General features: G+C 37.4%; 1 protein-coding gene and 1 long non-coding RNA gene across 2 annotated transcripts in view; both read right to left on the bottom strand.

The window, feature by feature from the left end:
• Positions 1-4,483: 4,483 nt before the first annotated feature.
• Positions 4,484-13,607, bottom strand: ZMYND19 (zinc finger MYND-type containing 19). The gene is made up of 6 exons (XM_074289002.1): positions 13,393-13,607; positions 11,564-11,623; positions 10,967-11,073; positions 8,736-8,876; positions 5,499-5,679; positions 4,484-5,151 (listed from the first exon to the last, which is right to left on the bottom strand). Exons 1-6 carry the CDS (start codon positions 13,441-13,443, stop codon positions 5,008-5,010), a joined length of 684 nt encoding a protein of 227 aa, XP_074145103.1. The 5' UTR covers positions 13,444-13,607; the 3' UTR covers positions 4,484-5,007.
• A 2,008-nt stretch (positions 13,608-15,615) lies between these two features.
• The window catches only part of LOC141553388 (uncharacterized), a 32,536-nt gene continuing 20,169 nt past the window's right edge, over positions 15,616-27,982 (bottom strand). Inside the window, exons 2-3 of the long non-coding RNA XR_012485443.1 lie at positions 16,352-16,458; positions 15,616-15,783 (exon numbers count right to left, since the gene is read on the bottom strand). This is a non-coding gene — a long non-coding RNA (uncharacterized LOC141553388). The remainder of the gene's footprint in view (positions 15,784-16,351; positions 16,459-27,982) is intronic.

Consider the following 27,982-nt stretch of genomic DNA (forward strand, 5'->3'; position numbering starts at 1 on the left):
TCGCAGAGACAAGACCGGAGGCCTCTTCTGGCAGTACCTCTGGGGGCTTGCTTTGCCCTCCGGAAATGGGGACGCAGGGTCCTTGTGATTAAGAGGAATGAGACCTGTTTTGGACTCAGACCCTTAGGCTTCCCACTATTTTTTACACTGAGTCATTCCAGCCACGGAATCTGAATACAGTTCTGGATCTAGGGGTTTCACATGGTGACTCAAAATACTTTTGTCCAGTGACTGTATTTCCCGTTCATCATCAGGAATCACCATCAACAGCCCATCTTTGAAAAGATGGTGGATGGCATGCTACACCAGGGTTACAGTAATATCCTAAAATAACCCAACAAAGATCTCTGCCCTGTGCATAAACAAGGAGGAAGATGAGGATGCCAAGGAAGGGCCATTATATTAAGGTATTAAAATCAGAAGGAAAAAAAATTAGACCTTGTAATTTGAATGCTAGGTTCAAGTCCAGGATAGTATCAAGGGTAGTTTTTCAGAGCCCCAAACTCAGATGAGAAGTCATAGGCGATACTGTGGGAGTATACAGATCTCAGCTTCCCTTTCACAAGGAACCATAATTACTAGCCTCTTGCCAAACCAGTTTGTCCTTCTCTTCTAATCCTGCACATTATTCAACAAGTAGGCCTCATTGGCTGAACATTGTTTCATCCGAGTTGATTTGTCCCCATTCCTAGCTCTTGTCCTAATCTTTGGCTGATACTTCCAGGCATTCCTATCCAACAGCCATGTCATGTGCAACTCCTGTTGAAGACTACTCTTATTCTGACCACCTGCCTAACTATGAAGCTTGAAGCTGATTGAACATAACACTTTCCTGGGCAGCTACACAAATCACTAAACAGTGACTATCAAGGCCTACAAGCTGAGCTCTCCTATGCCTCTGCAGAAAATACAGCAATGAAACATTACCATGAGGCACACAATTGTGGGGCTTCGTTGTGGGATGGCCTGGGCTCAACCTTGGTTACTGCCCACAAGGATCTCTTAGGGAGTTGGGCCCAGAGAGCTAGAAGTTAGTGGGGACTCTTTCCAAAAATAAGAGCCAAAAAGAGGCCCATTATGGAACAATCTTTGCTTTTTTTCTAGTACTTAACAAGCCCTTGATTGCAGTAAGCACTTAAATGTTTATAAAATTCAAGATGGAAAAATAGGCTGCCAGTGCCACAAATTTTCTATACCTCACATTAACAGGCACACAAAATAGCAACTACTATTTTAACGTAACAGATCATGATCTTTTACATGCTGTCTCAGTTTCTAATATAGTAATCTAAAATAGCTTCAGCCAAACATCCTGTGCCCTTGAATAAAGTTGTCCACCCATAGCAAGTGTCTAAATTGAACCTATTAAAAACAGATTACTTTTTTCCCCAAAGGAATTTTAAAAAATCTTATACATTCCACTTTTTAATGACCTGAAAATATAGTCTGGTTAGCACTTTTCTATCTATAAAGATCAAAGTCTGACCTGATAGGAAAGGGAAATAATTTGGATTTTGCATTGAATAGAAAGCAGGTATAATTCTAAACTTGCCTTTCTTTCTAGAATCTTATTTCGATTGCAGATCTCTGTAAAGGTAGGGAGGAAAGGGTGTCCCCAGTGTATAAATGGGAAATGTGCCCAAGGTGACAGAAGGCTTGATTTTAAAAGATTGTATTTTCCATTTTACATAGCCCAGTACTTTTTTCCCAGAGAATAAATGAGGGAAAATAGCAATACTAGCTTGGCTCTGGCTGGAGCAGGTCATTTTCAGTAATATAGGAAAGGACTTGGTTGATAATGAACACTGTGTAGCCCACTGCTGTCACTTATGTAACTCATCATGTACCAATGGCTTCCTACTTTTATGCCAGGGAACTTGTACAAAGAAAAAAAACTATTCTTATTGTTTCCTTCCAAAGACCCTGAAAGATATCTTACACCTTAATATAGCTGCTTAATAATTATGCCCATTTTCTTTAAATAAGAAATTTTGTGTGCCTCATTTGTTTCTCCCAGATTTGTACAAAAAAATTTGTACAAGAATTAGTCCAGGGAATAAACAGAAAAACCTGGCAGCAAAGAAAAGGATTAGAAATACCAAAGGCACCTTAGGGAATGTGTTTATGACCTCTTGTGATAAAATCTGCAGAATCAAGCTATTTTATTTCTAGATTAAAGGCAGAACCCCAGAAATATTTCCAAAAATAATACACCTACCAGGTTTCTTTCAGCCACTAAGATCAATTAAATATTGAGTAACAATGTTGAGTCTCATGATCTTTCTTTTGAATACTCTCCCAAGTTGTCACAGAAACTACCCTGTATGTCATTTAACCCCTAAACAAGCTGAGCTATCTCCATTAGGCTAAATATCATGTACACTATAGTTTATTGCTAATCCCATGATCAGTCACAAAAGATTAGCAATGCTAACATTTAACATGGCCCAAGACTTGAAGATAATTTTGAAATTCTAATATGGCCTATTTAACCCCTATGAGCATCTGCTCCAAAAAGTACATAGATGTCCACCCAAATGACTTGTCACCTAAAGTCTTGGTCCACTCTTAAGTGATCTGGTATGTCCTGTATCCCTGTTTCTAGTCCCATTTAATTCAATGACCTATATGAATCCAATTCAAGTCAAGGGTAATAGAATTTCACTGGGGAACAGGCTAAATATCCTGCTTTCAGCTAATACTAGAGGCCACATTCCCTACCTTGGTTAGACCAGTCTGAGCTCATGCTATTGACTGCAAAACTTACCTATACTTCAACCCTTCTACAGATCATCTAGACATACCCAGTATTTAATCTTAGTCAAGTTATCTATTCTTTGCAGAACACAATGGCCGATCTCATCACCACCTACCTCAACACTGGCCAAGCTGCCTCACATGACCTATCTCAAGTACCCCATTCCCCAAATACATACTTTTAACAACTCACCTTCACAATTTGTATACAGCGTAAGCTAACAGAAAATGTAGAAAAGGTTTTTACTGAAATGGCTACCAAAGTACAATTCTGTTATTTCTTGCCATAATGGAGTTTGATACTAACATTTAGAAAAGATGCTTATAGTAATGAATTTCACCTTATTAAACAATGATAGAAATGTAGGGGGCCTTAGAGATCTTCTAGTGCAATTCATTTTAATGGATAAGGAAAGTGAGACCCAGGTCACAAATGGCCCAGCATAAACTCAAAACACAAGTACTCTGATCTCAAGTCTTATCAAAATGATTTCTAATAAATTGTAAAAGAGAACTCTTCTTCACTGCTGTCCTATGTTTCACTCCATTATAGCACTACTGGTTCTACACTGACACTAAAAACCAGACCCAGGACATTAAACAAAACTATCCTACCAAAGATGGAATTCCAAACCATTAAACAAATCAGAAATTATCATCTATTCTACTGCTATAACATCTACCAAACAGAAATTCAAAGGTGATTGGGCATTTCACAAATAGGAAAAGGTATTAGGGGGATACTTGGCAACAAGATGAAGTCCAAGAGACAAGACAACGGTTCCTAGAAACCTAGAGATGTCTCTTAATTACCAGTGAAAAATGAAGGCACAAAAAGGCTGTGGAAAGCACACAACACTGCTCACTAACCAGGGACTGGATGTTTTATTTAAATTCAACTTTATCAAGGACTTCCTATAAGGCTTATAAAGCAGAAATTAGGTATCCCAGAAAGGAGGAGTATACTATAAAGAGACTTGACCTTATTGCCAAGTCTAGACATAGCTCCACCTATGGATACCATATTATCCCCATGGGCCACACTGTAATATACCGGATAAGACTATTGAATCTAAGGGAGGGAAAATGACTTTATTGATATTGCTTCCCTGTACCAACCCCCCTCTAACACTCAATTCTTCAGTCCATCTTGGTATTTATAGTAAGGCAGTTACTCACATATTCTTCTCTTCACACAAACCATCTAAAATCCAGGTAGAGACCATCTATAAGCTAGAACAGAGGGTACCCTAAACAAATTATGTTAAGAAATTTCAGCCGCCTTTCCTTGATAGTAGCTAAGGATAAAACTCTCAAAACTATATTCTAAGCTGAAAAATGAGAGAGATGCAAATGAACACTCAGCAAGGAGCACCACTGGAAAGGCAATTCAGAATGTTTTCCTGATCCAATTTAATGCTGCCATGCCTGAGCCAGTCAGCCCTTCAGCAGATCCCACTAGCACAAAGAAACACAATTTTGACCCCTAACAAAGAATTTGGGGAAGAAAAGGCTACACTTTTTGCAACCACAAAAAACAGGGTCCTCCAGCAAGACTGGGTGATAAGTACGTGGCCTGAATATTCAATAGACAACATGTAATTATGTTCCACTTTTGCTTCAGCATCTCTATTCAGTTCAAAGTCTCAGGACCACCCCAATGCAAAGGGGAGAGTGGCCACAGGCTGACGAGAACAGCAGAAAACTACAGTCAAGACACCAAATCATTCCAACCCTTTACTTTGCTTTTTTTTTTTTTTTAAATATTACTTCCATGCAGACTGTTCTCCAAAGTAACTGCTGATGCTGGAAGCCCATCCCCCTGACCTTGGCTCAGCTGCTGTGGCTTCCAGCTATCTAGGTGATGAGCTTTTGCTACATGACGGTATTTAGACATGTGGCCCAACAGTTTCTCATTTGAAGATTACAGTAAATGATTCTATTTGTAATTTCTAACCAAAAAAACTGTACATGAGTTTACAAACATATTAACATATAAATAATGAGAGGCTTCCTGCTTGAAGCCTCCACAGTAGTCTCTGCTTGAGAATAACACTGGAGGGGAAGCTTTGTCCCCCTTATATAGAGCCCTGAAGTGGCTTGGTCTATACAGTGGCTGTTCTATGCAAGCATCATTGGGTTCTTCAGTGCTTCCGGCTTCAATAACCAGTCTGTTATTACTGTGCAAAAACAAGAGTCCACAGATGCCCATGGGAACAGGAATCTGACTGCTGAGATGTCACTGATCAGTCATCGCTCTGGCTCAAGCTCTTGCTGGAAGGTTCGTTTCTTCTCCCGACAGTGTTTCTTGTGAGCAGGCCAGTCCTTTTGCTGGCACTGGGAACCACAGTACCTGGCTACCTGACACCGGCCACAGATGTTGAATTCACGTAACTAGAAAGAACACAGAAAATCCATTATTTCATTCTCAATAAGAAGAAATCAATCATGGAGCTCTAAAAAGAAGGTAGCCATCTATCAGCAACTGCTGATAAGTGCCCCAATAAATATATGCCCCCATGCCCCAAATAAATATTACATTTAAACTTGGTGGAAGGGAAGAAAATGGGAAAGTAAGAAAAAGAGATAAGAGATGCATAAAATACCACCAAAAATAAATTTAAAATAAAGGAAATTAAGGAGAGGAACATTTTAATAGTTAAAAGTATAAAATTACAGGAAATACTTGGAGGTAAGAAGTATACCTACTAACAAAGCTCTCAATGTTATAATCTATATACCTGCTTTTCAATCATAGTGCATGGGGGATAATGACATTCATAGTATGTGCAGGAATTCTCTTCTTCTTCTACCACATCTCCATTAGCGTTATAATAACGAGTAACATTCAAGACAGGGAACTGTTCTTCAATAGGATCAGTGGGAAGCTGCTGAATTGCCAGCCAGTACAAGCTCTGCTCCCTTAAATACAGAAGCAAAAAATTAAGACATGCACAGACTCAAGGTAACCAATTAAAGATAAGGGAATAAATGAAGAATCCATAAAATAAAAGCCACCATGGACTAACAATAAAAGTTCAATCCAATTATGCCCACCAAGGTACAAAGATCTGTGAATCAGTATTATGAGAACTTGGTTTGATCAAAAAATACTCTTATCAGATGCTCCTATTCTCAAAGTATTGTGAAAACCATTCATGAGACATCAATTCAAAAAACATTCAATATTAAAAGTTGGAACAATGCCTCCAAGTTGCAAGTGTAGAAGTTCTCTTAGTCTATTCTAGAAGCAACATTTTTTCTAGGTCCAGATTCTCCCAGGGTCCACCACTGGTTATAGCCTCCTTATCTTACTAGTAATTATCTTAATTCTCTAAACTTAATGACAGCAGCTAGCAAGACGTCTGCTTCTATCTAGTTAGCATTTTCTAGACTGCTCAGAAATGCTATCTACTGTAATGATTATAACTCAGCAACTATAATCACTACATAGAAGTTACCAAACAAAATAGTTCTCAGCTCAGAAATATGAAATTGTATTAAACATCATCATAACCATCAAGTATTACCTCTTATGTGTAGGAAAAAAATCTCAAATTTTATCAGGGTGTTACTTATGAAGATATTCTAAGTACTGGCAATTTGTGACAAAAAGGTATGAAAAAACTTTAAATGGCCACAGATCCTTGCCCAAATAGGATTATAAATCATTCAGGAATAGAATTTAGATTAGCAGTGGGAGTTCCCCTGACTTCAGCTCCTATATCTCACTGATTTCTCATCTACTTCGTTCTATACCTGGGAAAGAACCAGGTGAGAAAACAAATCATAATTCCCTTTAATAACCAAAGAAGCTATTTAAGCTATTTAATGCTCTGCTTATGCCTTTCCTCCCAGGGGTTTACACCTAACTCTAGGACAGTGCTCCTTAGAAGTTGTCCTTCAACAGCCTGCTCACTTAAGGAATCCTTACTATCAGTGTTCTCATTTCCTAGGCTGAAGTCCAGGACTGGAAGAGGTTAGAGACCACATTACAACAGATTAAAAGATAATTATTCATCTCTTCAACCATATGATCTTCTGTTGACTTTCCATCTTTCCATACTACTTTGCCTCACTTGGTGATCTAACCTACTTGGCATTCTCTCTATTTCTCAAATAGGAACCATATCTCCTGCTACTATGCCTCTCAACCTTCCCTCAAGCCTATAACAGTCCTTGGTCAACCCTATCTCATAGAATTTCTCTCTTTCTTAGAGACAAAGCTTACGCACTTAACAATTGCTAATGTCTTCTCCCTTCTCCCAAACCATCTTCTATTTAACTACTATCTATTCTTTTTACATTTATTCTACATATACTTATACATGTATGTGTGGTCTCCTTCCATTAGAACATAAGCTTTCCCCCCAATTAATAATGGTCAAAGGATATGAATAGGCAATTTTCAGAACAAATCAAAAATATCAATAATCACATGATAAAAAGTTCCAAATTACTAGTAATTAGAGAAATGCAAATTTTACAACTCTGACTTACTATCTCATACCCTTTAGTCTGGCTAAGACTATAAAAAAGGAAAATGACAAATGATGGAAGAGATGTGGAAAAAGAAGCATATCTACCTTTTAACCTAATAATATCACTACTAGGGCTAAACCCTAAAAAGATCCAAGAAAGAGAAAAAGGCATAGACCAAAATAATTATAATATTTCTTTATGTGGTGGCAAAGAACTGGAAACAAAGGCTACCTGTTAAATGGGAAATGACTGAACAAATTATGGTACGTTGATGTGATGTAATACTACTGTACCATAAGAAATAATGAAAGGGACATTTCAGGAAAACTTACACGAAAATGATGTAAAATGAAGCAATTTATAGAGCTAATACAATATTGTAAAGATAATCTATTCTGAAATATTTAGTAACTGTGATCAACACTATGACCTACCACAATTCCAAAGGACTCATGATGAAATATGCTATTTCTGATAGTACTCTGATGGAGTAGACTCAAGAGCAAAGATTTAAGCATCTCTCTTTTTTCTTAGGAAAGAATAGGGCTAAAATAAGATTTTGATTTACACAACTACATAAATTTCTGATAGATTTTGTTTTTCTTGCCTTTCATTTGGTGGAAGAAGGGATGAAGAAGGGGGAAAGATGTGGATTTGAAAAAAAATGCCTGCACTTACACAAACAACAAACATTTAAAGTAGAAAAGTTGTTTTTTTTTTTTTGTTTTTGTTTTTTGTTTTTTGCAGAATAGGCATTATTTCTTTGTTTTTATATCCCTAACAGTTACTAGTTAATAGAGTGCTTGGCACACTGTGGGCTCTTCATAAATGTTTATTGGGTGATGCATTTATTTTCCTACCAAATGGATAGTAAGATAATAGTCCAACCTCCTTATTTTACAAATAAGAAAATTAAAAGCCAGAGATGTGAAACCAGTAGAATTGGAATGTAAAAATCTAAGTCTTCTGACTCCCATTCCGGTGCTCTTTCCATCATCCCAAATAGCTTCCTCTATTAGATATTCAAGTAAAGATTTTCACACTAAAAGGAGCAATTTGCATTTCCACACTAAGCTCAGAAACCTGCACCAGATTCTTTTGCTTCCGGGGGAAAAAAAAAATTATAGAACCCATCCCTAAAACAAGCATAGAGACATATGTTGAATGCTTCAATGACTCTCTCCTCCAGTTAGGCCTACTCTGAATCAAGTTTTTCCATCTTTTTTCTCATATTGGGGAGAGACTTAAAAGGTTGAAAGGGGAAGCTCTTCAATGTGTCTCTAAAAACTGAGAGTCACCATAACCCCTACCTGTCTAAAGAGAAACTACTCAATATCTGGTTTTAAACACATTAAGAAAAAAGAAAAATTTTGTTTAACAACGGAACTAATTTAGTGATTAATGAATCTGATCATCCTCCCAATCTACCCAGCAAGGTTCATTGCAACAACCTTGACGATCCACATCATTCATGAATGGGACAACTTTAGACATACCTTTGTTTACTAGAGATTTCTTCTGCTTTAGGTCTCCAACCCCATGGCACTAACTGCAGGTTGTCTAATCGATTGTCCACTGTTACTGCATTAAGATGTACCACCTGAAATCCCGGAGCAATTCCTCCCCTATGTCGTTCCCTGGGACACACAAACAAATATATCTTTAAAAATACTGCTAGTTCTTTTACAGAAGATAAATTATCCTGTAATTCAAAGATTTTCAGTATATCTTAACATACAGAAAATCCAAAGTATCTAAGCAGGTACCTAGCATTGTGCTCTTTTGTCTTCGGGCAATGGAATTACATGCTACTTAATTCAAGCAACTAAGGTTTAAAAAATTTGAGAAGCTTATTATCACCTCATTTTGCTTACTCAGTTCAGACCAAATGACACAAAAACCAAACTGGGCTCTAAGGGGAATGTCCTCTCTTTCGATATGCTGTTAGGTTCAGCTTGGCCCCTTCACTTCCCCTCTATTCTTAACACCAGAGCTTAAATGACTACTAGTTAAGTGACCCTGGGCCAGGGGAAGTCACTTAACCTATCAACCTCACTTTCCTCATTTGTAAAACGATAGTCAAAGATTTAAGTACCAATCTTACAGGGTTATTATGAGAATCAAATGAACTTATTGTATATATACACACAGGTGTTTATGTACACAACACTTATGTACATATACAAATACATACTGTATAGGGATATGGACATTACATGTAATATATGTGTGTGGGGGAAACAATACAATCTAAATAAATGCTGGATGCATCATTGACTATGCACATATTTTACTTCATACTTTTTGTACCCGCTTAACTTATTGTGACTATGTTCTCAGGAGTATTTTTCAGTTATGAATATAACTTAAAATACAATCGCCACTAATGATTTTTAAGATACTCCATGTGCCAACCCAGAAAAGTTATTTTATTTGAAAATCATGGACCTTGTACAGGTAACATGATCCACCAAGTTTAAGTGACCTACTGATAGGCCTGATGGACTATGAGTTAAAGCAAGTTTGGTAGTTCTTTTACAAAATGTGCTAATTATCAATTTCTAAGAATTAGCGCAATTGAGCAGTATATATGGCATTGAATGCCTATACAAGCAGAACCAGGAATACATTGTACACAGTAACAGCAAGATTATGCGATGATCAGCTGTGAAAGATTTAGTTCTTCTCAGTGGTTCAGTGATCCAAAACAATCCCAATAGACTTTGGAGAGAAAATGCCATCTGCATCAAGAAAAAGAACTATGGAGACTGAATGTAAATCAATACATGCTATGCTCACTTTTTTTTTTTCTTTCAGTTTTTTCCTTTTGCTGATTTTTTTCTCCCAACACGATTTATAAAGCAATGTATATTAAAAATAAATTCAAAAGAAATCCTCAGTGATTGAATACCCACAAATAGTATATTTAATATTTTGATGTTTTAAAAACACAGGTGAAATTCAGTTACAATGAAAAATCCAGACCAAGAGTAATAATTAGATACATCCAGAAAAAAAAAAGTGAGATTTATGCAAACTTCTAAGATAAAGAAAACAAGAACATTTATTCTAAAAACTTTAAAGACCCAAGATTTTTATATTCCCTTTTGGCCTGGTTAAACCGAACATTCCCACGGGAACACCATTTCAAGTTTGTTACACAGTAGCACAAGCTGTCATCTTGGCAGATACTGATTTCACAAGGAAACTGAAATGGAGGAGGCCAGGCAATGACCAGCCAACCCCTTTTTAAATGAACACCTTTAAAACTTCCACAAATCTAGAGTTTTCCACTAGAAAAAAAAAACAAACAAAAATAAAGACCACCTGAAAAAAGTCACCCTACTTCTCAGAGAGGAAAAAGTGAAATTGCCAAAATATGTCCCCAGATCCACCTTCACAGGTTACTTGAAAGAGAAAAATTTATTGTGCCTTGACACCCAAAGCAGCCAAGTTCACCCTATCCTTAGAGACTTCTGTAACCCACATTATTCCTTATAAGGTTCAAAGGGAAAAGTAGTGTCCTCCCTCCTCCCTCACTGTGTACAGTGTACAGTACAGTCTGGTGCTCTTAAAACTACTCCCAACCCCCCCCCCAGCATATCAAAGATCACACAAGACTTATTTAGGGAGCTAAGGGGATTGAATGGATGAATGGCAGACTCTATAAACTGATAGCCACACCCTAAATAAAAATAAAAAATATTGATCTCTACAAAATACCCACCACAACAACTCATGAAGTAAACGTCCAGATCCCCTTCCTCGGTTTTTGTCAAAAGCATAAGCAAATATTTTAGCACCATTTCCATCAGCATCTACTTCCATTCGTGCCTGGGATAGGACAAGGAAAATATTTAATCATTGAACCAGCAACAATACTTCAAAATTTAACTGGAAGAAAAAAGAAATAAAACCACTGAAAATATTAGTTTAATCCCTCGTATTTTTTGGAACAAAACAATCTGGTCCTCATGGATGTTAGTAGTACAGGGGATAATAAACACTGGCCCCAAGTCATTTGCTCCTAAAAACATAGCCAATGAAAGAGGAAGATAAAATTTCTGAAACAAATTTTCTCTAATTTGAATACAGGATATAATATAGTTATAATTGCTGGAGACTGTCAAAGCTGATCAAAATTAGCTAGCTGACTTAGTCATATTTGGTTCTGAGGTGATTCAGAACTAACATTAGTTATTCATCTCGAGGGAATCTCATTCTCAGTACTAGCAGGAAGAAAATAATATTAAAATGCATTTGTAATTTCTCCAGGTCCTTCAAATCCAACCACAACCCAACCCAAGGAACAGGCCATTCTCACCTCAAAAGAGTAACTCTCCACCAGTGGGATGTCTTGTTCATCTATCAGTGTATACTTTGTCTAAAAATTAACCAGATATTGTAAAGAATTACATTTATTATCAAGAAAGCTAAGTAAGGCCAACACTGAAATAATGACAATAGGAAATTATGAGTCACATTTAAACTCTAAGTTCTAAGATGGTAACTAAATGTTATTTTAATCACCTTGACTCACCTGCCCTCAATTAGATGAGTAAATAACAAGGAAAATAACAAGGGTAGGTAATAACAGCAAGTAAAGGAATTGACTACTAAACTAAATGGTTTGCATAGTATAACCCAAAAGTCAGCACCCATCTCACTAATCGGAATATAAATTGTCTTGAAATTATAGCTATCAGAATCTTCTACTCCTGCATGAAAGACTAACTTAAGTAGAAAATTGTGTCAAAGCAAATAAACCTCACATTAAATTTCTTTATGCATACAGTTTCCAGCTTTACTCCCAATAGCTGCTGAGGCTTGTCCACTAATCTCTCTCCTAAGAGCCTCTATCTATAGCTAGCTACAGGTAATCAACTTGGAAACCACCAGTGAGGCTTCCCTGGAGCAGACTCTCGACAGACCAGCAGATAGCCACTTCTAATTTGCTGGTGGCATCAGGGAACAAAAATGTTCACAAGTAGCACTAGTAAGCTTAACTCATGGAAAAAGTACATAAAAGGAAGAGGAACAAAACAGAGTGAGAAAGCAGGTGAAGAAAGAAGCAAGAGGAAGGTAAGAGATGAAGGGAGGTATACTTATACATCATATTTTGCAAACCCTAAAGCACATATATGTTAGCTATTAAGATGATGGTAAAGTGCTACCTACATGGCTCAGGTGCTGCTCCATGGCACTAATTCCCCAGGCTCCCCCTACTGTTCTAGGCCAGTGTGACACAACAGTGTAACTAGTTGCTCACTGCCTTCCCTAGGCAAACTCCTCAGTTTAATCCAGTGACCTCAACATGGGTTAAAAAAAAAAATGTATTTCTCTTACTAATGGGCTTTTTTTCGGTCAGTGAGAAGAGATTATTCTACAGAACAGGCCATGAAGCCTAAAATCTACTACACAGCACCTTTTTCATTTTTTTTTTTTTTTAAAGCCCTCAAGGAAGGCGTGTGCAAGCCCGGGACCCACAGAAGCATTTTGGATCTCCTGCTTTAGTGCACCCATCCCAAGAAGCAAGCAGCACCAAATCTCGGTGCACTTCCAAACGAGGGTTAGTTAGACCTTGCGAGTTGCTTTAGATACAGCAACTACACCTCAACAGCTTTCCAGACTTATGCGGTTCTATTTCATGGATCCCGAGAACCTGGACGTTCCTCGAAACTTCAGCCGCTCCGGGCTGGACCTCGGCTGGACCACAGACCTCAGCGCTCACGCCAATAGCCGGAATGCCCAGGGTGGGGGGGAGTGGAACAGACAGCCTGACACCTGACACCCCGGTGAGGCTGGAGGAGTCAGGCAGCCAGGGTCGGGTGGCCGGTGGGGGTGGGGGGAAGAAGGGTAACCCCCTCCGACCTGGGGCCTCGTTGGACGTCGAGGGGGCTGAGGCCTGGCCAGGACAGAACAGCGGCTCCGTACGGGGGAAAGAGAGAGCACCCTGGCGGCGGCCACTCCCGAGCCGTGGGTGGGCGGGCCCCCGCGGGGATCGGCAGCCTCGGAGCTCCCGAACCCGGCCTCGGCCGCCGGACTCTCCGGGCTCGCGGTCGCCTCTGAGAGGCCTCTGTTTTTCTGCGGGGCCTCATGGCGGCTGCGGCCTCCGCCCGCCCCGTTTCGCCCTCCCACCCCCGGGCCGCTCACCTTCCCGGCCACTCGGCCGAGCCGCACGATGCCCAGCTTGAAGTCGGTCATGGCCAGGGCCTCCCGCTTGTAGCCGCCACCACCCGCGATGCCTCCCTCCCTCCTTCCCTCAGGCCGGGGCCGAGGCCGAGGCTAAGGCCCTGGCCGCCACCGCCGCCGCCGCCGCCGCCACCGCTTCCTCCCGCCTGCCGGCCGGGGCCTGCCACGCGCCGCCGCCGCCGCCGCCACAGCCTCCTCGCGCACACAGCCAGAGGAGGGGCGGGGCCGCGCCGCGCGCCGCGCCGCGCCGGACACACCCCCTCAGCCCTCTGCACACGGACCAATCAGGAGCCGCGCCGCGCGCCGGGCTCTACGGACCAATAGGAATATAAGGAGTGCGCCGGTCTACTGGGGGGAGGGCAGGGGAAGGGAGGAGGGGAGAGAGGAGCCGATGGAGGACCCAAGGAAGGGGAAAGGGGAGAGGGAGTAAAGAGGAGGAGCTTCCCGCGCGCGCGCTCCGTTCTGACGTAGTTTTCGCGGGAAGCTTTGTGCTTCGAACCCAGACGAGAATCTCCGAGGAGGTGGAATGGAGCGGAGCAGGGCGGGTGCTCTTAAAGGGGCCCATGGATCCTGAGGCGGAAACCTTGGGGGCCAGTCCATGTGGTCACTCTGGTCGCACTCACGTCTCCTTGATTCTGCCAGTCCTAAGAGTCTGAGTTATACATTCTCAGAGAGTCGTAGACGCTAAAGGTCATCCAGTCCACCCCCATCATTGTACAGTGACTAGTCCAGGGATTCGTGGCGACTAGGCGGAGGCCGAAAGTGCGAATCCGGGTAGCGTCCCCACCTCTCCCCTCGCCTTCCCCCCACTCCTGCGCCCAGGCTGGCCGCGAACCAGACGGTCTCCACCTCTAGGGGACGTCTCCTTCCCATTGTGGAAACCTAGCCCTAGTCTTGCCGTTTCTGCATCCTTTTCTCCCGCTTTATCCTTCCTGCCCCGCCGCCCCGTCCTCCCGTCCCCCCAGGGCAATGGTCCCACTTCTCCTGGGCCCTGCGCTTTCCTTCCTTGGTGGAAGAGCCCTTACTTCTTCCTGTTTCTTCCCCTGGGGAAAGGGAAGAGAGAGAGAATTCTGCTTTGAAAAAATATTTCCCTTTACTGGGTAATAAAACGAGTTTGTCAGAACACGAATACTAAGTTCATTTAAAGTCAATTTTATCTTTGAATTTAGTTCTTTCTAAAACCGGGCCTTTATGTATTGTTTACTGTGTGCCAGACACCGCGCTAAATGTTTTACCCGTTAACTGTCTCACTTGATCCTACCAACAACCCTGGGAGGTAGATACTATTTTTATCCCCATTTTACAGATAAGCAAATTGAGGCTTAAATGATTTGCCCAAGATCACACAACTAAGAAGTGTCTATGACTAGATTGGAACTCAGGTCTTTGGAACTGTAGACCTGGTGCTCTATGCACGAGCTGCTTCCAGCCCTACTATATGCACAGCAATTCTCTCCCTTGTTAGAATCACAGCAGCTGCTAAAAATACTGCTTCATGAATAGGAATATACTAATCTGTTCAAGATCTGGCATCACTGGTCCCTAAACATTTATGTGATATCTGAAATCTCACAACATATTTTCCTTTGTGTCCAGGAACCAAGAGCAATAAATACAAGATTCTGATTTGTAATATTTTGTTCAAGATCGTTTAATTTGTTCACTTTCTTTTGATTGATATTTGGTTGTTCTTTGATTTTGTACAAGTTTTCTTTCTTCAATCAGATCCTAATTAGCTATTTATATGGGGTTTATATTCAGGAATGAAAGCTGCGCACGTTTCTAGTATGCAAAAGGGATCCTACACATTAGTTTTTAATCATCTTCATGGCAAATGTTCCAAACTAATCACAACAGATGATTGGGTCAGAGAAGAAGCAGCCAAATTTAAGTTACCCAAGAGAATTCTTATGGCAGACGGTGAATGAGAGAAAGTAGATCAGCTCCTCTAAGGCAATATAGAAAGCCTACCCTAAACCACCAAGTTTCCTTTACCAAACATTTATAAGAGTTATCATCTATACAGCTCTTTAATGTTTGCAAATCTCATTGCAAACATGAGCTCATTTGATCTTCACAAGAACTGAAGCTCAAAGAGCTTAAGCTTGTCCATAGTCATACAATTTCGTAGTGACCATCAGAGATAAAATTTTAAACGTTTACATCTAATTCCAAATCCACCATTCTTTCCTCTACAACCAGCTTTATTATTGTATGGAGTTAACTCTGCGTTCCCAAAGGCTATTCCATAAGGACAGTTCAAACATGGAAGGTCCTGCCAATCTGGAGTTTGAGTAAGAACCAGGTGATGGGCTGTGAGTCCATGTATCAGTCAGCCAAGGATCTTCCTTGCTAAATTTGAAGAAATACATCACGAAAAGGTTAGCAACTAGATAATATGGGGTTTTATTTGTTTTGTTTAGCTACAGCAACTAATGGAAGTATCTACTAAAGATGGAAGGTTCAGAATATTAATGGATATTCAGATTATAAGTATTAGTGAGCAATCTGTAGGAACACAGATTAAATTCTGGATCCCTAATTATTTATGTGATATGACTATTCTTTGTACTCTAGTCTATCTGGGGCCTCCAGCACAAAGGTTGCCTTCAGTTCTTCAGTATCATGATAAGGATTCAGTCCAGCATATGATAGTTTTCCATTTTAATTCTTCCAATTTAATTTTTATTATGTGCTAAATTCTGTTATTTCTATTTGCTGAAGTACTAACTTCTGTCAGTGCTCACTAAATTTGAGGTCCTCTAAATCTGGCTCTTTACACAGTGCTTTAGTTGTCCCACCAAATTTATAGCTCTGCCTCCAAGTGAAACTAAGGAAACCAGGATCCCAAAGAGCCATAACCTTTAACAACCTTCCCCCAACATAAAGATACACCAATTCTATCATGTATCCAACTCACCTTTAGGGCATGAGTTTAAGTCCAGAAAAGAAGAAAGAACTTCCTTTGGCTTCCTTCAAAAGATCTTTATCTTCCCCACATACTCCTTAATGTTGTTATTAGAATTCCTTGTAAGAGTAAAGGGGTAAAATCAATCAATAGATAAAACAATTTGTCCATCAACATAAAGGAATATTACTGTGCCATTAGAAATGAACATGATGAATACAGAGAAGTATGGAAAGACTTTCATGAATTGTTACAGAGTGATCTAGGCAGATCCTAGAAAATAATAAAACCAATAACTACTGCCATGTAAATGAAAATAGCAACCACCACAAAACAATAAAAAATGAATTTTGTGAAATTAAAAGGAACAAGCCTCTGGGCCCAAAGAAGAGATATGAGAAGATATCTTTCTGTGTGTGCACACACACACGCATATATGTAAGGAAAATTCATGAGTGTAAAACACTATATAATCTGAAATTTTTCAGTGTATTGATCAGATTTTTTTGTTTTGTTTTTTTAATTTTGTTTTTTTTCCTCTTCTTTTTTTTTTTAAAGATTATTTGTTGGGGGCAGCTAGGTGGCGCAGTGAATAGAGCACCAGCCTTGAATTCAGGAGTTCAAATCTGGTCTCAAGACACTTAACACTTCCTAGCTGTGTGACCCTGGGCAAGTCAACCCCAGCCTCAAAAAAAAAAAAAAAAAGAAAGAAAGAAAGATTATTTGTTACAAGGGCTAGCTCTCTAGAAAGGGGATCCTAAGCTAAGTAAAACAGTATCAACAAAAATCAGTTTTTAAAAATTCTACTGACTCTAGGTGTCATATAACCCATTATATTCTAACTCAATCCTCATTAACATGGTTAATTCAGGGATGTTTCCTAAACTCTCTGCCCTCTGCTTGTACCTGAATTCTGCAGTTCTGTCTTTTTTCTGTTCTTTTCTGTTCTGAGCAGTAAAAGCCAAATGGACAACTCACTCAAATCAAAGCCTTTATGGAACCAGCACTTTTTGTCTAGTGCTAATTTCAAGGATTCAAAATTGTGTGCTTCCTTCCTCCCTCCCAGCACTTGAGAATTTGAACACCAAGCAGCTAACCTCCTCACTGCCACTCTATGAACAGAACAGTATTTCATCACCCTGTGAATTGTCCTGATATTCTTCATTCAGTCTTGAATTATCAGAATTATTAGGCCGCTGTTATGTGCTGAACAATGTGTTCAGACATGGGGATGGGATAGTAAGGAGGGAAGGAAATACAGGGTAATGATACAAGGAAGGAGAAAACATGGTCTTTGTTTTCAAGAAGCTCACAAACTCCTTGAGAAGAGATGGTGGACTATGCAAAATATAGCCTTCACTTTTATTCATTTGCATTTCTATATCACTTTTTAATCTCCACAGAAACTTGAACATCCAGGAAGTTTTCACAGAAGACTCAACCCAGTTTTTGAGATACCATTCCTGAAATGAGATTACTCTGCTCCTCTCCTGAGCAGAAAGTGAATAGCAGAAACTGTCCAGTAGTATGTTCTGTGGCAGGATGCCATATGATAGGAGGAGGAGGATACAAGCTGTACTGATGCTGCATCTAGGGTTGATTTCCTTCCTGTCATTGACTGAAGATGTGAATTTCTAGGCCTTCCTGAAACAGGTGAGGGAGCTGAGGCCCAAGCTAAGGTTGCAATGACTGGTTTGTCAATGCTGTTCTTGCTGTGGCCAGAGACACTGAGACTACCAAATACCAGACCAGTGAGAGAGATCCAGATTCTGGAGCAAGGAAGGAGAAAGAGGAGGACGAGCAAAGATCCAAAGATGCTGAACCTTCAGCTATTGTGAATCCCATAGGGCTAGTGAGCTGTGTGATCAGGAATGAGGAAGGAGAGCAAGAGTGATTTCCCTCATCTTCCCCTGACTTCCTTTGTTGATAATCTGTGATCCTGAGATGAGGTACAATCACTCCTTTTGATCATTCTTTTTCCAGGAGATATAAGAATTCCTTCTACCCCATACTAATATTTTATAAAGCAAACAGGAGGAGGTTTAGATGTTTGGAGTTGGCTGTCTCCATGAAGGAGTAATTGGTTTATTTCTTTTGAATTCTTATAATTTACAAAAAACTTTTGTTATCACAGTATGCTGCATTTAATTTGTGTATGTGTTGGAGGAAAGGTGATCCTTGAAATGAGATGGGGGAGCAAAGACAGAGTAGAAATGCATGAACTATGTATAGACTGTAGATTTTATATTTTATATATATATGTATATATAATATTTAATATGTATTTAATATAATAATTATGTATAATATATAATTTATATTATACACATATAATTAGTATTTCTTTATTTTGCTAATATTACACATTTAAATTTTATATTAAATATAGTATTTTAAATAACATTCCATTTCATTCTTTATATGAATGATGTTTCCAGTCAGAGGAGACTGAACCAAATCACAAAATCTGACTCAAGCAATCATTCATCCCTTCTGTGTTAGAAATTTATTTCTCCATTATTTCTTTTCTTTCTTCTCACAAATATATTCAGATTTCCTAATCCTAAAAATAAATACATTTCCCTCAACCCTTCTAGCTCATTAGGCTAATCATATCTCTCTCATATCTCTCTCCTATACTTTTCTGCTAAGTTTCTTGAAAAATTCATATACAAGGGATATTTTCTTTTGGGAGATAGTTTCATGATAGTGGGTAGTGATAGAAATTGTAGATCTCTATATCTTTTATATAAGTAAATAGTAAAACAACAAAAATGCACATAAAAAGTCATTTAAAGGAAATTAGGTGGCTATTTCTAGATGAATAGAATGCTAGGCGTGAAGTTAGGAAGACCTGAGTTCAAATCCAGCCTCAGATACTTACTATTTGTGTGACTCTGGGCAAGTTAATCTTAGTTTCCTTGACTATAAAATGGAATTATAATAGCACCTACCTTACAAGGTTATTGTAAAGATCATATGAAAGAATATTTGTAAAGCAACTAGCATTATACCTGGCACAAAGAAGGTGGTATATAAATATTTATTTCATCTCCCTTTTTTCATGAATTGTAGCTGCCTCCATTTTCCCACTACCCATGGTTTTTTCAATCTTTATAATGTGGCCTGCCACACAATTCTACTTAAACTGCTTTCTGTAAGATCACCAGAGATCTCCCAAGCATCAAGTCAAATAGTCTTTTATCAATCCTTATCTTTTGGGGATTTTTAAAAGTTTCATTTTTCAATTAACAAGAATTTATTTTCTTTATTCACCCACCACCTCCCAACTTAAAGGGAAAAAAAAGAAAAAACTCTTGGTTTTTTTAAAAATGTATTCTTACTCATGGAAAACAAATTCTTATATTTTCCATATTCAAAAATGTGTCATTCTGAATCTTGAATCCATCACCTCATTGTCAGAAAATGGGTAATAAAAATTATTATCATCCTCTGGGATCATAGTCACTGAATTAATCAGAGATCTAAAGTTTTTCAAATATATCTTTTGATGTCAGAAAAAGCTGGAAAGACTTCCATAAGTTGATGCTGTGTAGAATGTACTGTGTACAACGTAATAGCAATATTGTAAAATGATCTATTATGAATGACATAACTATTCTCATAATACAATGATCCAAGACAACTCTGAAGGAGTTATGATAAAAAATCCTATCCATACCCAAAGAAAGAACTGAATGCAGATTGAAGCATATTTTTTTAACTTTATTTTTCTTGAGGGTTTTTTTTGGGGGGTCTATGGCATGATTATTATGGAAATGTTTTGTATGATTATATTTTAATAATCTGTGTTGAATTGCTTACATTCTAATGAGGTAGAAGAGGGAGGGAGAGAATCTAGAACTCAAATTTTTTAAAAGTGAGTTTGAAAAATAATTTTTACATGTAATTGGGGAAAAATAAAATATTAAAAGTAAAAAAAAAATTTTATTAGCGTATTTTCCCCCCCTGAGGCTGGGGTTAAGTGACTTGCCCAGGGTCACACAGCTAGGAAGTGTTAAGTGTCTGAGACCAGATTTGAACTCTTGAATTCAAGGCTGGTGCTCTATCCACTTCGCCACCTAGCTGCCCCTAATTAGTGTATTCTTATAAAGTTGTTACAAAAATTGTTCTGGTTCTGTTCACTATGGTTTGCATTCGTTTGTATGTCTTCCCAACTTTATCTGAACCCAAGTCTTTCATAATATCTTATGGCACAATAGTATTCCATTACATTCATACACCATAATTTGTTCAGTTATTCCCAGTTGATGGAGTTAATTTTCATTTCTTTGTCACCGAAAAGAGAAAGAGCAGCTAGGTAGGGCACTGGGCCTAGAGTCAGCAAAATCTTAAATTCAAATTCTCCTTCAAACACTACAGAGAGGGAGGAGTTTCATAGCCCAACTAACTGTGCACTCACTTATTCACTTATTTCCCTTAAGACCCTCTAGCATTTGTCATTTTCCTTTTTTGACCAACTTTACCAATCAGAATCAGAATCTCAGTGACTTTAATTAGGTCTAATTAGCAATTTAGAAAATATTTTCATGTTTTGTTCCAGTTTTCCAGTATTTATTGATATATGATTTTAATGGTTTTTGTCATTAATATAGTCTAGTGTGCTTATCAGTTTCCTAATAATGAATCAGCTCTTCATCCCTGGTGCAGTACATACTGTTCATAATATATAATCATGTTTTGCTATGGCCTTATTGTTTATATTTTATTATAAAAGTTTGCATCAATATTGATTAGAAATATTGGTCTATTTTTTTCTGTTTTGACACACCCTATATAGTTTAGGTATTAAAATCATTATTGTTTCATACAAGGAACTTAGTAGAAATTATTTTTCATTTTTTTCTTCTTATTGGTTTTTATTTTTGTTTTGTTACAATGAGTTTGTATGATATTTGAATAAATCCATATGTTCTCAGGTTTTGGTTTTTTTTTTTTTTCCTTTAGAAGTTTATTTGTGGCAATTTCTTTCTCTGAGATTGAGTTATTTAAAATCTCTTTTTCTTATTCTGTTAATCTGGATATTTTCTATTTTTGTAAATACTTATCCATTCCATTTACATTATCAGTGTTTTTGCCTAGTAATTGGATAAAATAGTTTCTAATTATATTCTGTATTTCTTCTTTAATTAGGGATTCTAATTTTTCATTTTTGATACTGGTATGTTGGTTTTCCTTTCTTTTAAAATCAGATTAGATAATTTTTAGCTATTTTTTAAACAAGCAATTCCTACTTTTGTTATTAATTCAATGCTCTTTGCATTCAGTTTTGTTAATCTCTATTTTTAGGATTTCTTTCTTTCTTTGGTACTTAATTGTGTGTTTGTGGTGGGTTTTTTTATTTGATTTTTTTTTCAGTTCCATGCTTAATTCATTGATCTGTTCTTTTTCTATTTTAAAAGTATTTGGAGACATAATCTGTCATGTTTAATCTTAATTGGATTGTTTACTGTTGGGGAGGGGAGTGGGAGAGAAGGAAGAGAAAAAAAATTTAGAACAAAAGATTTTGCAAAGGTGAAATGTTGAAAACTATTTTTGCCAGTATTTGGAAAAATAAAATACTATTAAAGAGACAAACTTTCTCCTAAGTTCTGCTTTGGCTGAATATCAAAATCCTTAATGAAATTATTACTATTTCTATGATTTGTGATCCTATGCTTCATTAAGATTGTTATTTAATCTCCCATAGATTTTTAATAATTTTTCAAATGCCCATTATTGAATATAATTTTTATTGTATTATTATCAGCAAATCATGTATTTAATTTTTCTTCATATGCCTGAAAGGGTTTTTATACTCTAACACTATTTACATTGATATTTATTAGGTAATTAAGTTTTTTAAAATTCTATTTTTGTCTTTAACATCCTTCTTGTTTTATTGGCATTGTTATATTTGACTAGATCTAAAAAATGTATATTGAGATTTTCTACCATAAAATATTGTCTTAGTGTCTGTCTCCCTGTAACTTGTTTAGCTCTTATAATGAGTCTCTTTTTGCTGTTGCCTTGATAGAGATGATGTTTATTACCCTTGGGGTTTTTTTTTTTTATTATTCTTTTTGTTGTTGTTGTCTTTTTTGTTTATTTTTTAAATTCGACTGAAGCATAATAGATTTTGTTCCAAGCCCTATTGCCTATTGTATGCTCTGTTGCACTTTAAAATTTTTCTACTTTTCCATCACCTTTACTATACTTTTTCTTCCTGTATTAAGAGCATTTCTATACATTTTTATTGTCTTAGTTGAACTTTAAGTGTACAGTGAACTAATTCAACTACCATTAGATTTTTTTGAATCTTTTTTTTCTAATTCTTGAATCTAACTCAGACTGATTATTGCTAATTCCTGCATTTCTCATTGTATTAATTCAGTATCTCACTGTCATGTTGGCACACTACTGTTAAAAGGCAGCTGATAGCACAATAGATGGAACATTGGACCTGGAGTCTGGAAGACACAAGTTGAATACAGCTTCACACTCTTTTTTGCCCTCCTTTAAAAAAATATTTAATATTTCCCCCAGTTACATTTAAAACAGTTTTATATGTGTTTTTATTTTTTAATTGTTTTGTTTTTCTGGTTATATATATTAACTTTCTTTAATACACATTTCTTTATGAATCATGTTGGGAGAGAAAAAATCAAAACAAAAAGGAAAACCAGGAGAGAGGGAAAAAAAAAAAAAACAGAAAAAAGAAGTGAATATAACATATGTTGCTTTACATTCAATCTCCATAGTTCTTTTCCTGGATGCAGATGGTGTTTGCTATCCAAAGTTTATTGGGATTTTCTTTGATCATTGAGAAGAACCAAGTCTTTCATAGTTGATCATCACACAATCTTGCTGTTTATGAGTACAGTGTATTCCCGGTCCTGCTTGTTTCACTCAGCATCAAAATCAAGGAAGGGTCTGACTTATCTCAAGCCATTTTTTTAAGGCAATTGAGGTTAAGTGATTTTCCTAGGGTCACATAGCTAGGAAATGTTAAGTGTCTGAGGTCAAATTTGAACTCAGGTGCTCCTGATTCCAGAGCCATCTAACTGTCCTTTTACATTTGTTTTTAAAACTTTTGAGTTGCAGATTCTCTCCTTTATCCCCATCATTATTGCCCATTAAAAACAATTTTTAAAAAATTAAAATTAAAAAAAATTATGTGAAGTTATATAAAGCATTTCCATAAAAGTAATTTTGAGAAAGAAAATGTAGATCATCTACCCTGAAAAAAAAAAACCCAACAATAACAACAACCAAAAATCTCAAGAAAAATGAAATTAAAATTGGGGGAAGGAGGGAGAAGGAGAGAGAGAGAGAAAATGCTTCAATCTGTATTCAGACATAATCAATTCCTTCTCTGGGTATGGATAGGATTTTTCATAATAAGTCCCTTCAGAGTAGTGCTGGATCATTGTTCTGATGAGAATAGCAAAGTCATTACAGCTGATCAGCCCAAAAGCTATTACTTTGAATGCAGTACATTTCACTTTACTTGAATTCATGTAGAACTTTCCAGGTTTTCTGAGAGCATCCTGCTCATCATTTCCCACAGAACAATTATATTCCATCATAATCACATACTACAATTTATTCAGCCTTTCCCCAATTGATAAGCATCTCTTCATTTTTCCAATTTTTTTTGCCCTGAGAGCTACAGCTTCATATTCTTAACAAGGGCAGCTAGGTGGTACAGTGAATAAAGTACTGGACCTGGAGTCAAGAAGATTCATCTTCCTGAGTTCAAATGTTTCCTCAAACACTTACTAGCTGTGTGATTGTGAGCAAGTCACTTAATCCTATTTGGTTCAGTTTTTTCTTCTGTAAAATAAGCTGGAAAAGGAAATCGTTTGCCAAGAAAATCCAAATGGGGTCCTGAAAGTTAGGACTCAACAACAACATTCTTAATAAGATATATGACTCTGGACAAGATTATGCCTCAGTTTCTTTTTTTGTAAAAATGGAGACAATAATAGTACCTACCTCCCATGGTGGTTTCAAGGATCAAATTAAATAACATTTTATTTTGTGTGTGTGTGTGTGTGCGTGTCTGTCTGTCTGTCTGTCTGATTCAGAGCATATAGCCTTAGACCTCAGTGACTGAAGCAATTTGATTCTAGACCTCACTTTCTGGAAAGAACTATCATGCATGGAATGTACTCCCTAATTCTACCTATTTCCATCTTTAGTTTCCCTAAATTCTTAGCCCAAGAGCTTCTTTGTACAAATCTATTTTCAAAATCCCCAGTTAGTAATATTTCCCTACACACACACACACAACTTTGTATATATCTGTTTGCATTTCATTACTCCCATCAGAACATAATTCACATGAGGGCAGAGACAATCCCCCAGTGCTTAGTGATAAGGAAACAGGGCTTGTTTAACTGTTAGGACTTAGGATATATTCTCAGTGACTTATAATCCACAACAATTTTTATTACATTTTCAAGAAGAAAGAACAAATCAAGTTTTTTCCTAGTTAAGAATTGTTTTAAATGGGAAAAGAGATACATGTATGCACCACTGTAAAATATTGATTAAAAAATCTATCAATTTTGTAGTCATTCTTTTTGTGAGAGCAAGGAATTGGAAATTAAGTGTGTGCTTATCAATAGAGAGGCTGAATAATAAATACTAAATTTTGTTTGTTTTGCAAGGCAATTGGGGTTAAGTGACTTGCCCAAGGTCACACAGCTAGTAAGTGTTAAGTGTTAGATGTCTGAGGTCGTATTTGAATTCAGGCACCCCTGAATTCAAGGCTGGTATTCACTGTGCCATCTAGCTGCCCCAATAATGTTTTTCTAGATGAGCATGCTGATTTCAGAAAAGTCTGGAAAGACTTAATGAAGTGAGAAGCACCAGGAGAACATTATACACAGTAACTAACAGGAACATTTTTGTGATGATCAGCTATGATAGACTCAGCTCTTTTCAGAAATGCAATAATCCAAGACAATTCCAATAGACTTGGGATGGAAAACGCCATCCATATCCAGAGAAAAATCTATGGAAATTAAATGAGTATTAAGTTTACTATTTTCACCTTTCGTCGTTGTTTGCTTTTTCTTTCTCATGACTTTTCCCTTTTGTTCTGATTTTTCTTTTACAACATGAATGAAAATATGTTAAAAATGATTGTACATGTATAACCTCTATCAGATTATTTGCTGTCTTGGGGAGGGGAGAAGGGGAAAAGAAGAAAGAAGAGAAAAAAAAAATGGAACTCAAAATCTTACAAAAATGAATGCTGCAAACGATCTTTAAGTGTAATTTGAAAAATAAGATACTATTGAGAAAAAAATAAAATTATGTGATTAAAAAAATGGTTAGATAAGATAAGATACATAAGAGCTTGACAACTAAGCAGTTATTACATAGCTGCAGAAGCTTCCTGGAATTTTTATGGTTTGCTTTAGGCATCCTGTTTAATTTTAGTTGTTCAGTCAAGGACAGTCCAAACTTTAATTCTATCTAGCACCTAGCACTAAGCAAGCCTGTAATACTTGTTGAATGAATACTCGATGATAACAGGATGTATACATTGCTTTAAAGTTTAAAAAAGGCTTTCCCTACATTATTTTTTTTTGGAACCTCACAAAGTCCCTTGAGGCAAGTATCAGAGGTATTATTATCCGTGTTTGGCAGATGAAAATACTTAGATGGCTTGCTCTTGGTTACAAGATAATATGAGAAGTGAAATTTAAAACCAAGTCTTCCTGACTCCAAATTCAATCTTGTGGAAATTCTTTTATTGATCAAAATGAGGATATTGGGCTTCTTCTAATCAAAAGGTTGCCCCATTCGTTTTAGCCCACTTCATCTATAGGGAATAGTATAGCATTTATGCCTCTCATATTCTTCCTTTTCAGAATTTATCTTCAGGCTGACTTAGCCAGGTGTGAAGTGTGACACACTCTAAAAGCAGGGTCACCAGTATTTCACTCCAGCTCTGGTCTCCTTCTAACCCATTCTTAGCATAAGCAGAAGCTTGTTAAGATGGATATTCTGGAAACCTGTCTTGGGCTTACAGGGGCTATCAGCATGACAAAAGGATTCTCTGGTGTGCTCCCATGAGGCACTTGGAAATATCACACAATTTAAGCAATAAATTTAAACCCAATAATTATGATTGTTTAGATTTCCCTGTCTAATATGATAAGCTATAGTATAAAAGTTCTTAAAATGGCTATTTAAATGTAGATCTCATACTTAACATTTTCTAATTGATAAATCATCAAAGGATATGAACAAGTAATTTATCAGTGAAAGAAATACAATCTAACTCTAACCAAATGAAAAAAAAATCACGAATGATTAAATGATGCTAATTAAAGTAACACTAAGCCCCCCTCAAACACCTCAGAATGGCAAAGTTGAAGACAAACAAAAAGAAAATAATAAATGAATAAGGTACAATGGGAAAACAAGCACATGGATGTACTTTTGGTGGAGTTGTAAAATGGCTCATAAATTCTGGAAAACAATTGTAACTATGCCCCCAAAGTTGCTAAATTGTGTGGCTCCTTTGAGCCAGTGATACCACTATGAGGTTTATGGTCCCAAAGAAATCCAAGAAAGAGGAAAAGATCTTAAAAATATTTATATCCACTCTTTTATGATGGAAAAGAAGGGAGTATCAATTTGGGAATGGCTAAACATATTAAGCTACATAAACATCATGGATTCTATTTTTTGAAGCAAAGGCAAGTGGCTAGCCCCTTTCATGCAGCCCCAGGCAAAACTAGTTCTATCTCTTTCCCCATGCCCTTCAATGCAATACCAGGAAAAGACATCAGCCACTCTTCAATTATATCATTATCATAGCACCCCAGGCAAGCCTTAGTGCAGCATGAGGATCCTCCATGTGCTTCAAAGTAGCACCAGGTGAAGAAGCAGCTGCTACCCTAGCCCCAAGCCCCGTGTGCCTCTCCATACCAGATAAACAGCAAAGACCAACACCAGGCCCTAATAAGGGGGCACAATTCTAGCTGAGTTGCAAGAAACCTAAGGCAATGGTTCAGCAACAATCACTTCTTTCTCCCTCCCCTCCCCACAGCACCAGGTAAGTCCCCAGACCACCTACAGCTCCAGTACAACATAAGGATCCCCTATAGACTTCAGAATAATACCACCAAAACACCAAAAACCATGGCCTGCAACTCCCATCACAAAAAGATTAGAATGGTACTCCTCCAACATCCAGGAGAAGAGTTCAATTTTGAAAGTAACAAAATAGATTGGAAAAGATGAGAAAACAAACAAAAAAATAGACTGAAACTTATTAGGGTACAGGGAAGATCAAGACACAAATTCAGAAGAAGAGGACAATAATGTAAAGGTATCTACATGCAAAATCTCAAAAAAAAAATCAATTGTTTCCAAGCCCCAAAAAACTCCTGGAAGATCTCAAAAAAGTCTGAAAATCAAATAAGAGTGGTAGAAGAAAGAAATTAGTTATACAAGACAATCTAGAAAAAAGAATCAAAGTTTATTCTTAGGAAAAAAGAAAACAGTTCCTTATTAAAAAGTAGAAATGGCCAAATTAAAAAAAAAAAAAAAAAAGGTACAAAAGCTCACTAAAGAAAATAATTTTTTCCTTTCAGAACTAAATAAATCTAACCACAA

This window comes from Sminthopsis crassicaudata, chromosome 2, assembly GCF_048593235.1.
Source record: "Sminthopsis crassicaudata isolate SCR6 chromosome 2, ASM4859323v1, whole genome shotgun sequence".
Lineage (NCBI taxonomy): Eukaryota > Metazoa > Chordata > Mammalia > Dasyuromorphia > Dasyuridae > Sminthopsis > Sminthopsis crassicaudata.

Excerpts from the sequence above, each read along its gene's own strand:
- ZMYND19 (XM_074289002.1), bottom strand. The coding sequence starts at position 13,443 with ATGACCGACTTCAAGCTGGGCATCGTGCGGCTCGGCCGAGTGGCCGGG. Across the intron at positions 11,624-13,392 it reads TCGGCCGAGTGGCCGGGAAG|ACAAAGTATACACTGATAGA; the intron begins GTGAGCGGCCCG and ends GTTAATTTTTAG. Across the intron at positions 8,877-10,966 it reads TTACTTCATGAGTTGTTGTG|GGAACGACATAGGGGAGGAA; the intron begins GTGGGTATTTTG and ends TGTGTGTCCCAG.